Below are 12,166 nucleotides of genomic sequence, written 5' to 3' on the forward strand. Positions count from 1 at the left end.
TTTAAAATCAACAGGTAAAAGTTACATGGAGAAAGAGTATGAACAGGCATCAGAGAAACAACCACATATTGCAGCACTGTTAACCAGCTACTGAAAATTACAGCTCCATCTCCTGCTCACAGCCAGACCTAAATGTATTTGGACACTTACACTCATTGCAAATGCAGTGGCTTTAGTTTTGTGCCAGGTAAGAGAGATGAAAATCCAGCTCCCAGTCTGCATTCTAATTCTTCACAGAACAGGAGAGTCCAAACATATTTTAGTTCTTTATAGCTGCTTTTCATAGACAACTAAAGATCTTTATCACGATAAAAACAGAAGGCACTGCCACAAAGTGTAATTATATGCTGCTGGAATTGACTGTTTTCTTCCAGAAATAGGAAATGGTTTGAAAATCGTAGTTTCTGCTTGAACCATATTCTGATTTCCTTAAATAAAATACTATCCCTAATTCCTGTGCAGATAAATGGGAGCTCTGGTTCTGTAGGGCTGAGAAATTCATGGGAATGGGTTCTGAGATTGGGCTTGGCAGTCACCAGCTTCCTGCACCAATGACCAGCTGTGAGTTGCCACAGTGGAAAATCAGGTTTAGGCTCTGTTCACACCACCCAAAAGTTCATGTCCCAGGGATGGGGTAGAAGTTAGCGGGGATGATTTCTTGCTCCTCTTCAGTTGCTGAAGAACCCAGCACTTGAAGGCAGCTCCCTGTGGAGCTCTTCCTTTCAAACAGCATCGCACAGCGGGATTTGGTCAAAGGGTGGATTTGATGATCCTGGAGGTTTTTGCAACCTTAATGATCCATAATTGCAGCCCCCCAGATAACACTGAGCCCTGCACCAAGTGAGGACAGGCCAGTGCTGCACAGCCCCCGGCACAGGAACAGGATGGGGGTTGCACATCCACAGCTGCATCCGCAGCCAGTGGGCAACGTCCTGCCTGAAGGTACAGAAACTGTCAGTCAGCCATCAGGACAAGCAGGTTTCAAATATCCACTCAGTCCCACATTCCTGATTCCTTCAACAGACCTAAATTAGGATTGTTGTACATATCCTGAGACCCCTGGCACGCACTGGACTATTTTCTCCTACTGTACAGCTAAAAGAAAAAGGTTCTTGCTTCTTCTGAAATAGAGTTTCCAAAGGGGGAAAAAAAAAAGGTGCCTAAAGGTGCTAAATAATTATCAATAAATTATAAGAAGTACAAGCAACTCAAAATAGCTCCATAAAGATGAGTAAATATAATCTGAAGAGGTGTCTATGAATCACACTCCATCTCTCTTATTACCACAAAATAATAATGGTTCATACATTTTACTACAGAACTTGCCACTGAAGATGCCAGAGACCTTTATAAACATTAATTTCACCTCCCAGCCTCCCAGATGGGAAGCCCCATCTCCACCGGGAAAGGCTCAGGGAGCAGGAATGTGCCATTCACCTCTCAAGACACAAGGTGCTGCAGCAGAGCTGGGAACAGGCGCAGACCCCAACCTCCCATTTTGTGCACTAACCACCAGATCATCAAATGTCACCCAGTTATTCCATCCCCTCACTAAACCACTGCTGATTATTACTTCTGTTTCTTTTCCCAGAGAATCATTCTCTTTGTCAGGGAGCTGCAGTGTGACTGGCAGCCCCCAATCCCTTTGGAAAAGGTGGGCAGAGCGAGGCATCACTGCAGGGCCACAGGGACGGGTCTTCCCTGCACTTGGGTAATGTCCTGCCCATTACACCTCATCCTCTCAGAAGTGAGATTTGAGGTGAATGAACCTATTTCCTCCTTAAACCCCAGCATGTGAGAGGCTTCAAGCAGCTGTTCTGCAGCTCTGTGCACGCTGCCCACGTCACACTCACAACAAGTGAAAGAAACTGACTCTCTTTTAAAGGGAAATAGTATTTGCTGCTTTGAAAATCATTCAGGTTATCAAAAGCAGCCTCTTTCAAAAGCAAGTCAGTGTAACCAAGCTCGACCTTCCCCAACTTGGGTTACTTTCACAGACACTCCCTGTCCCTATTCCAGGGATCCCTGACTTTAGTCAGGGTTCTCTCCCTCTGCTCTTTGCTTTCCTCACTCCATCCCTTTTCAGTACTTGCTTCCCTCCTAATCCTGCTCTCTCACCATTTCTAGTCTCTTCCCTTCCTTTCTTTACAGAAATTTCCATCTTCTTTGAAATGTTTTGGCATTTAATGCAGGCTTTATTCTTCCTTCTCCATCTGCTGCTCTTGTCTTTCTAAATCTCTTCTGGAGCCTTCTCTCGGGAGAAAGCAAGAGAGATGTACTCTGTTCCATGTACTACTTCATCTTTCTGGATTTCAGTTCCCTTCTTTTCCTTCATGGCATGGAATCAGACAATCCTCCTGTCCCTGGAAGCTGATACCAACTCAAATGTCTCCTTGCAGCCCCACAGGAGCAGGTACTGTGCTGTACTAGATCTCCTGCTCCCTCTGAACACAAGGATCTAAGGAAGGCACTGGGAAATATCTGCCATTTCTCCTACAAGAGCAACACTGCAGAAAGCAAAATCACTGATAGATTTGACCACCCTGCCTTGTGCTCAACATTTGTGGGATCTTCTGGCCATGGAGACTTGCTCCACCAGCTACAATCCATTTTCCAAGGGAGTTTCCCCCTCCCTAAGGGTTTTTCTTCTCTGTAAAATCTTCTATTTCATTATCAGGGCTTACAGGGAACAAAGGAGAAACAACCAAGCTTAACTACTAAAACTGCTTTTAGACAAATCTCCCCTTATATTGCCTTTCCCACTGATTTTAATTTGGGACTCAAAGGCTCAGCTCTAAAATGTCTCTTCCCAGCCTTTTCAGTTGGCCTCTGTTCCCAGGAAGGGAAATAGCTGGAACATGGAAGATGACAAGGACATTTGCCAATTTGAAGCACAACAACAAATTTCTCTTGGGAAATGTGCAGCCCTATCTGCATGTGTACCTTTGAACTAAAACATAAGACATAACACAAACTGATCACAGATTAAGCAAAGTAAATATGAAGAGAATAGTGAAAGGATTTTTTTCTGCTATCAATTTTTATTTATTTTGAAACTTCAACCTAAAGTCTGACTTTCTGTAAAAGTTTTCCATATATTTGTTATTAACTGGTATGTTTGATATTATCATATGAGTGGGAATGATGTCTCCTAAAAGTTTTTGCTTTCAGAAAGGCAGAAGGAAAATAAACACCTGAAAAAAATCCCCTTGCAGCCAGCAAGATGGATTTTGCAAAAAAGGGTAAGATTTGAGTCATAAAAATTACAAATCCTTTACAGTTGCAGTTATGTTGCCAATACACAGAAGTAAAATAGAAGAAATGAAGCATTTATCAAGGTTCCAAAATAAAGTGAACAAGAACATTAACAAATGCCAAAGCTTATAAAAGCCTCAAAGCACTCAGATCCTCCCTTCTCTCACAAGCTCAAAAGGGAGTCAGTTGTTCCTTAGTTTTATCTTACACGTTTCCCACACCACCTTTTCTCTGGTCACAGAGATTTTGCTTTATTCAGTGCCTAAAATACACCTGACCACAGAATGAGCAGCAGCCATAAAACCAGAGGAGTGGAAAATCCCACACCTATTTCTCAAGGTTTTCCGCTGTTGTTTCTAAACCAATGTTTTAAACACAGAGCATATTCTCATGGATTTATTACAAGCTAAAAGGGAAATATGTATTTAACAAGACACAATTCCTCTGAAATGTGCTGAGCTAAAACCCAAAAAGAGACCAAAAAGGAACGTGATGTGCTCATCCTGCCCCACTCTCCTCTGGCAGTTCCATGTTTATGGTCTCCTACTTCCCACCTGCAAACAGCAAATTCTCCTGGCTACACGTGCCATAACAAGTTCACCAGCACAACAAGTGAGAACTGAGTGAATTATCTTCCCTGATAATTATTTTAAAGGTATCTACAATGATAACAACGACAGATTTTCAGATTGAAGCCTGATTTAAGCTGACCGATCCCTTCTGTGTTTCTAAAGAAATAATGGATTATAAAACCTAATTCAGTGAAAAATGAAAGTAAAAATAGAAGCGATGAGACATACTCTAAATAAGCAAAGCTGCTTTTACAGCGTGCTGAATAACTGGAGTGTGGTAAACATACCACTGTTATAAATAACAACCAGCCTTTTGACATTGTTCTTTCGTTAATTATTTCAAATTCTTTATCCGCCTTAACAAAGCAAACCTCATGGTTCTCCTGCAAAGTGAAAAGAATTACTCCCAGGTATAGGAGGGAAAATTAGGATATAAGGACAGAAGGCAATATTTTAAAAGTTACAGAGGCATATTGCCCAGAGCACTCAGAAAGTCTTGTAGTGTAAGAGAAAAACCATCCTCTTGTTCAGACCAGAGTGCTCTCTAAGTGACTGATTTGTAGCATTTACACATCATTTAATTTTCATAAAATGCATCAAAATTTTTCGATTTAACCATAATTAGTAAACAATCAAGACATAGCAAAGTTTCATACTGGTAAGTAAGGCCCAAGCAGATTCTTTTTAAATGGAAATTCTGACTTCTCCCTGCTAAGGCACTTTTTTGTTTTGCTTCAAGTCTTAATCATAAAACCATTAAAAGTAACAATTTGTGTTAAAAATGCTAGCAGCTGCCAACAGATAATACACAGCACTTTGTCAGATTATAGATATATAAACACCAGAGCAGGCACAACAGTGATTAGTAAGTAATTGTGTCTCATTACCTTTGTGGTCTTCTTAGGCCAGCTGACCACAGGGACACCCGAAATGGCAAGATTTTGGTCATCATCAGCATGTTCCTTCAGTATGTTCTGTTGCAAATGAAAAGGGCTTTATTAACCAGAGAAACATTTCTCCAACTCAAGAGTGCAGAGACCTACAGAAGAGAATACTCTGCTCTCATGGCAGAGTGTCAAAATCTCTGCAAGTTACTTTTGCTTCCAAACTTCCAATTCCCACTGAAACTCTTGCACTGGTCATTAACATCCAAGGTGTAAAACTTCTCGTGAAACAGCAGCAAAATCAGCCCTCAATCACCTCAAATGTTACAGAATTCTTTAATATTGGTGTGTCCAAGACCAGTGTCTTACCACTATCATCTCTCTCCCTCAAAGTCCAGGGCATTAAATGCCATCTGACCCCAGAAGTGACCCCTTGTCTCCTAATCAAGGCTACAGAAGGCCTGAGAAGCAGTGAGACTCTGCTCCTGTTCTTTCAGCCATCACAGGGTATCAGGTGTGTAGTCTGGAGCAATCCTCAGATTTGTGGTCATTCAGGTAAGCCAAGAACAAAAATGCTCTCTGGAACCTTTCATCTTTTTGCACATGGCAATCCAAGAGCACCATCATTCCCACTGCCCTTCCTTCCCCCATGATGGGCAGGACAGAGCTGCTGGAATCCAGTTCCCTTTATGTGACCAGCTGAAGCATTCAGGTTCCTGAGTGTTTACTAGGAAAGGATCTGACTATGGACAGCATTAAGGGAAAAAGACTGGTCTCCCCTCCCTTCCACACCCACCAAACCCTTTCTTTGATGCACTGTTCTAGAAATTTCGTGAGTGGGTTGCACAGGCTGACACAGCTTCCACCACTGTGAATCACTCCCATGACCAGTAACTCAACACAGAGGTGGTAAAACACTCAGAGGTGCAGCTGGGAATAGTCCACGCTTGCCTCCCATGACTCCCTACATGCTCTCTAATTTAGCTACAAAGCTCTGAATTTTGGAGTTCAGGTGCCTGAAAAGGAAGAAATGAAAACAAAAAAAAAAAAAAGTCAGAAGGAGGATTCTGCTGTGCTGCTGAAAAACTGAAGGCCAAATCAGCACTAACAGGTTAAAGACAAAAAAAAAAAAAAAAAGCTCCAAAAGAACAAAGGAGAACGGCAGGTTGGAAATTACCTCAACAGAAATTTTAGGAGATGACCCCAGACAATGAAGTTCAGTAGTGCTGTTCCCAAGTATATGAAAAAAAGCTTAATTAGCCAACAACAGGCAGCAGGCTCTGTCAGTCCCCAGTGCAGCACTCTAGTAATTAGTAATTTCACACACTATACAAAAAGAGCTTAAAATACAGTAATTGTTTTTAATAGGGAGTGCACTTGGAATTCATCTGTAATCATCCAACTAAAGCCCAGAGTGTGATGGCATGCTCCACTCCCCAGGAGCCTGAGTTTGGATGAGTGTCCCTGGGGCTGACTTTCTCCCTGGAGCTCAGACAACCTGTCACACTCAGCCCAATTCCCCAGCCTGTGCTTAAATGAGAGCTGTGTTGCTACCAGACAGCACAACCCCAGCAAAGCACTGCTCCTGCAGACACCAGCAAGGCTGCTGGTGATACTGGTTAGGCTGAGAGCAGCGCCAGTGACCAAAATAAGTGATACCAGTACAAGCCCAGTTTCATCAGCCCGGCCCTGTGGCTGTACTCAGGGCTTTGCAGAGGTGAGGAGTAAAACCCAGCTTGCCCCAACCTGGCTGTATCGTACCTGCTCTTCCAGTGCAAAACCCAACAACTTTTACACAGGGACCAATCACTGGTAAATTAACTCTTGGCCAAGCTGAGGTGAAGTGAGCACCTCTTTTCTCGTATCCTTTTTATTTGGAAAGAGGTCACTGCATTAACTGAGCTGTGACCACATTCTGAAAGTTCAATCCTAAAACTGAGAGCCCTTTTGTATTCTCATTGTAAAGTCAAAATTCTCCAGAACAAGGAGGCAGCTTGAGAGCCATAAACAAAGGACAAATTAATCCCTTTTTACTTTGCTACTCTTAGGTTTGAAAGCCTGTAAGACAGAAAACCTTAACATTTCCAGTAACGACTGTCAGAGACTCGGAGTTCAATGGAAAGCACAGTATATCCCAAGAACTTGGCAAGGTAACGAAGGTTTCTTGTTATCGTACGTATCACGTGAAAATATTATCCAAGGAGAAATGTAAAACTATGGCAGCTTATCATCTGAGGCAGCTGAAAACAACGGCTGTCTGCGCTCAGAGCCACAGCACTGCCACGGCTGTGCTGGCTGGAGCGTCAAGTGTCAGCTCACAACAGGCTGGGGGAGGCAGGGTTTTGTTCACCTGCTTAAAAACAATAAAAAAGAAGATAAAGAAAAGCCATGGGGTTCCAGTTAGAGGAACAACATGATGCTCTTCCAGCACAAGGTGGCTGGATTCATTACACTTGAGGGCTGTGGTCACAACAGCAGGTATGAAGGGAAGAAGCTGATTAACTGTGTAAGAATTCAACTTAGCCATTAATTTCAAAAGCACAGCAAGGAATGATTCCCCTGAAATGCATTCAGTAGAGGGAGGTTTTTTTTGTCATCAGAATGAGAAAGGGGTAAGATTTCTTGGCAAGAAAAAGTAAGAACATATTTCAGTAGATATCATCTGTCTTGCACAAGAATCTTCTCCTGCTGCCAAGGAGTTGCAGATATTTGACAACCTCTGTTCTTCAAATCGAGTTTCTTCTGCTCTAATGGACTTCCACAGGCCCTTCTGAAGAAGGGCAGTGTTTTTACTTTGAAGTGGGAAAGGTCTGTGGCATTAGTAGGAGGCAGATCTCAGAACCCTGTTCCCCAACAGCAGCAGAGGAATTACCATCCTGCTGGTAACACCGAAATGTTATGTGCAGAAATCAGAGGCTGCACACAGGTGAGTATCCCTGGCAGTGGGTTTAATGTGTGTGGGCTGCACTGCCACAATCAAAGGTCTGCTCAGCTTTACCTGTCCTGTGACCTGCAGTGCAAACTACGCCAAGGAGCACGATGGTGACCCCTTCTTCATGCATTAGCCCACCCCAGCACTGCTGCAGCCAGCAGGGATTTAATTCCCTGTTTGGGCTGAGGGAAGAACTGACCTGTTCTCCAAGTGAAGCCTGCTCCACACTGCAAATAAGCCTCCCTTGTGCTGCTGCACTCCATCGATCATGGTGATAAATGGGTGCTCAATCTGCAGAGGCAGCAGTTGGCACTTCTGGATTGCTGTGTCCCCACCAGACAGGCACACTTAGTTTGGAGCCCAGATGATGTGTAAGGAATTTACACAGGCTTAGTTTAGTTCTCAGTCTTCCTTCTCATAAGAAAAATAAATTATTTTACTTCAGAAAGTCTCACCTACTTGACATTAAATAGCTGTATACAGCTGTGGTAGTGTTTACCACTAAGAGCAGTAATCCAGTCACCCATCCTTTACTGTGCTCTTGCTCAGCTGGGAAAGCATGGATTCTTTGTGAGCTACCCCGATTAGTTCTGTGAAACTTCACATCACTGAATAAAATGGTTTCCTTTCTCCAGTTTAACTATCCATATCCTGTTTTCTGAAAACATTAATTATCTTCCTGAAGCACAAAGACAGACTTGAATGTCATACAAAAAAAGTTCCCGAGTGTATTTCATTAAGAAATAAAAGTGCTACAATAAACACTGATTTATTTGCTTCAGGAAGAAACTTGTTTAAGACTTTCCAAGCAGAGCAAGAGCTTTCAGACTCTGTCAGAGCATGTTCTTGCTATGCATTTGTTAAAAATAACTTTCAAATGGGTGTGCTAAAAGGGTACTTCTAATAGGAAACATTATTAATACATCACATGCCTGAAAGTTGGGTTGCCCATGAAATAAACCTTGTTAATACAGCCAAATACAGTCACAGCATGGGTCATTTGCCCAGCTCCTGCAGGATTCCTGCCTCCATTTAGTCACACAGCTGAGTGGTGCTCTGGGTATTCTTCAGGGTCAGGTAAAGGGGCCAGGACTCTGCTCACTCCACTGCTATCAGAAACTCTCCACATTATTATCTGTACAGGTTGGAAAACTAGTAGCAAAGTAAGAGAGAACATGGTTCAGTGATTAAGGAGATAAATACCATTCTGGAAAATGGACCGTAATTCCTCGTCTGGCATTATGTCTCTATGTGGTACAGGGCAAACCTTTTAAGTCAAGTTTCCACAGGGTGTTATGAATTGTGTGCTCCTGCTCTTTCTCACGCCTGGCTTGGGATGTGGATGCTAAAGATCAGAGCTCCTGCTCTGCAGAAATGTTAAGCCACTACTGATTCAATATAACTAACAATCTTTTGCACATATCATTGTTAAGCACACTAACTGTCCTGTGGCACACAAAGCCAGTATCCGAAATTAATTTTATCTTGGTCTCTTTGCACCCCAGTTCCCTGTGATAACAGCTCATCCATTATGTGTGGAGGAAAGGGTGAGGATCCCTGGGAACCCCAAGGGAATATTCATTCACCCTGTCCAGCTGAGGGGCTGAACATCAGTACCTGATGGAACAGCAGGGATGGAACAGCTGCATTCACACCAAGGAACACAGGGATCCTGCAAGGACCATTATGCTGGATGCATGCTCAGAGGACTAAAATCTGTCACTTGGCAACTCCTCCCTCAGCACACTCCATCCTTTGAAGGTAAAAGCTCTAAACACACTCACACACTTGGGTTTGATTATCTTTTTTTGAAGTGAATAAACTGAAAAAAACAAACCTCATGCTCTGAAGAGATCAGATGCTTTGGCTCCACTGCACTGCTCTCTACCACATCAACGAGCACGGTGGCAGAAAGGAGTGATGGGCTGTTGCATCCAGGGTCCCAGAAGTAGATGGGAATGTGTCACACTATGTCAGTGGCTGCCTGTGACCATTTGCTGATAAGCAAAGAGAAGGCCTGTGCTGGCAACCCTGGTCTCCCCTCCTGACCTGAGAGGAAACGTCCTCAACTGTCCCTAACTGCCCCCATTCATTCAGAGCACCTGGGAAGTGGATTGTGCAACCACAGGGAGTTATGGAGGAAGCTGACTGTAATTTAATTAATTTACTCTGCCATACTGACTCCCACTCTCTGAAGACTGAGGGCTAGCTTATATGTGGGTCAATAGTGTAAAAAAGATGGGTGAGAAAGTTCTTTAGCAGTTCTTTAGACATTGCTCAAGAAGATGTTTGAGTTAACATGGTTTCAAAAAAGTCTCACTCTGTCTAATCAGTCACAGACTGGCAAAACATCCAGAGGTGATTCCAGGGGAAACAATCCTGCAGCATGTCTGATGTTTAGATGTGGTCATGGGCTCTTTAACCAGCAGGGAACCATCAGTATCCAGATGTTGGGCCATATCCCAATGGTTACAGCATATGCTGGCAAGGACAGAAAGTTCAGAAGCAGGCAGTTATCAAAGGAGATGGAACAGCAAGCTGTACACAATAAACTGGCAGGTGGTCACTTAATACCAGTTACAGCACAGTATCACCAAAAAGGGGATACTGGCCTTTTTTTAAAATGTCCATTTGTAGTTCTCCATCTCTGTAGTCAGTGAATCCACTGCTCTGGGGAGAGTAGGAAAACAGATACTCCCACACGGAGCTTTAAGCCAGAGTCACATATGGTACCTTGCTGTGTTCTAGGGAGGTGTCTCACAGCACTCTGGAGTCTGTCTTCCAAGAGGGAGCAGGATCCCACTCGGAACATCTGCACCAGCTATTACATGTTGCACCCCTTTCTGGATTTTTAAGTGAAAATTATCCTGTGCATCAAGCTTGGAGAAGCAACATGACCATTCTTTCTGCTTCACCACAAATTCAACTTCTGGTCTTCATTTTGATTTCTGATTAAAAGATGACTGATCCCAGAGCAAGCTCATGGATCTACATCTGCAACTTTGAGCAGGTGCGTCCACTTTCATGTACAAAGTGGCTGATTTTGCAAGAAGAGAATTTCTGAGCTCTTGTGGTTTACCAGAATGAGAGCAGTGTATCACACTTCCAAGCTCCAGGATCAGGGAATATGGTTCCACTGCATACTGCACATGTTCAGCCTACTTTAACTGGCTTTGAAGCCTTTCTAAGCAGCTGTTACGCAACTTGCACTAGAAAGTACAGGCTCCCTCCCCATTTACCACATAAACACATATTTTTCCCCTCAGATTGTGCCTTGCAGAGCTCTTGTGTATAGAAAATATGTAACTGAAGACCCATACTGTTCACAGTCTGAAAATCTACAGAGAAGTTGTGTCATTAGTGAGCACTCACTCCTCACACTAGCTCCAAAACCAATATACTGTACCAGTGGAGAATAATTATCAACCTATAGAGGGCAATGGAGGAAAGGAAAATGAGAAAGGTGAACGAAAAAAAAAGCAACTGGAAGTGTTAGACAATCTATCTTCTGAGCTGCAATCAAGCATTTACATTTTGTATGTGTCAGCTAATGAGGTGTACACCAGGGAAACACTAGACCAAAAGGGGCTGATTAAGACTATAAACATAAACAGACTTTTTGAGGTGTAATATTTACATGTGGAACATAACAAGTGCTGAATTATGAGAGGATATAAACCTTTGGCCACTACCGTGACAGTCAGAAAGGACTGTGTCACTTAAATCTGGCTGCAAACAGGAGCCAGAGACAACTGTGGTTCAAGAAATCATTTCCCTGTCTGTGGCAGAGGAGCCTGACATGAGCTGGTCACCACACACAAGCTGCCACCCCTCTGCAGCAGAACTTTGCCTTCTGCTCTCCTGCTGTTCCCACAGAGCAGAGTTTGTGTGGATCAGCAAGTTATCACACTCACCTTCATGTCCTCCAGGAGAGCCTGCGGGTCTTCAATGCCTTCCGGAACACACTTCTTGTTCTCTGGGAGAGATTCAAGCTTTTCCACCAGGGCTTTCAAACCCTTCAGTTCAAATTCTGTGAGGTGAGTCCATTTGGTTGAAACTTCTGTAGCTGGAGACCCTGTGGGTGTTTTGGGATAGTCCGTCGGGGTCGTTGATTTTACGCTGTCATCTGACTCATTAGACAAAGTTCTTTTTAGGTACCTCATTACTGTGGCTTTTTGTTTCCTCCCTGCAGCCTCCTTCCCTTCCAAGTGTGTGCTGTTGGGTGAGGAGGAGCCATCCACCAAGGATTTAGAGTTCTTATCCAAGCTGTCATCCTTCTCCTCCTGGAGATGGGCATCACAAGATTCTTCATCCATGTCTAACCAAGAATCTGATGAATAGCTGTCTGTGCTGCGTTTTCTGTTTGCATCTGAAAGTCAGAAAAAGAAAGCTGAATTTTTAGCCACTGCAACCTCACAGCTGAAGCACTTCTGTACCACTGGGGCCAGGTGCTGCCTCTATTTCAAAGGGCACTGGAGAATGGTTTAGTGAGTATGTGACAGGAATGGACTTTATTCAGCTGA

At 43.4% G+C, this 12,166-nt stretch overlaps 1 protein-coding gene across 1 annotated transcript in view; it reads right to left on the reverse strand.

The window, feature by feature from the left end:
* The window catches only part of KDM2B (lysine demethylase 2B), a 105,199-nt gene that overhangs the window by 32,985 nt on the left and 60,048 nt on the right, over positions 1 to 12,166 (reverse strand). The window contains exons 11-12 of the mRNA XM_062504372.1: positions 11,558 to 12,012; positions 4,715 to 4,801 (exon numbers count right to left, since the gene is read on the reverse strand). Of these exons, the coding sequence (XP_062360356.1) occupies positions 4,715 to 4,801; positions 11,558 to 12,012 (542 nt within the window). The remainder of the gene's footprint in view (positions 1 to 4,714; positions 4,802 to 11,557; positions 12,013 to 12,166) is intronic.

This window comes from Cinclus cinclus, chromosome 17, assembly GCF_963662255.1.
Source record: "Cinclus cinclus chromosome 17, bCinCin1.1, whole genome shotgun sequence".
Classification (NCBI taxonomy): domain Eukaryota; kingdom Metazoa; phylum Chordata; class Aves; order Passeriformes; family Cinclidae; genus Cinclus; species Cinclus cinclus.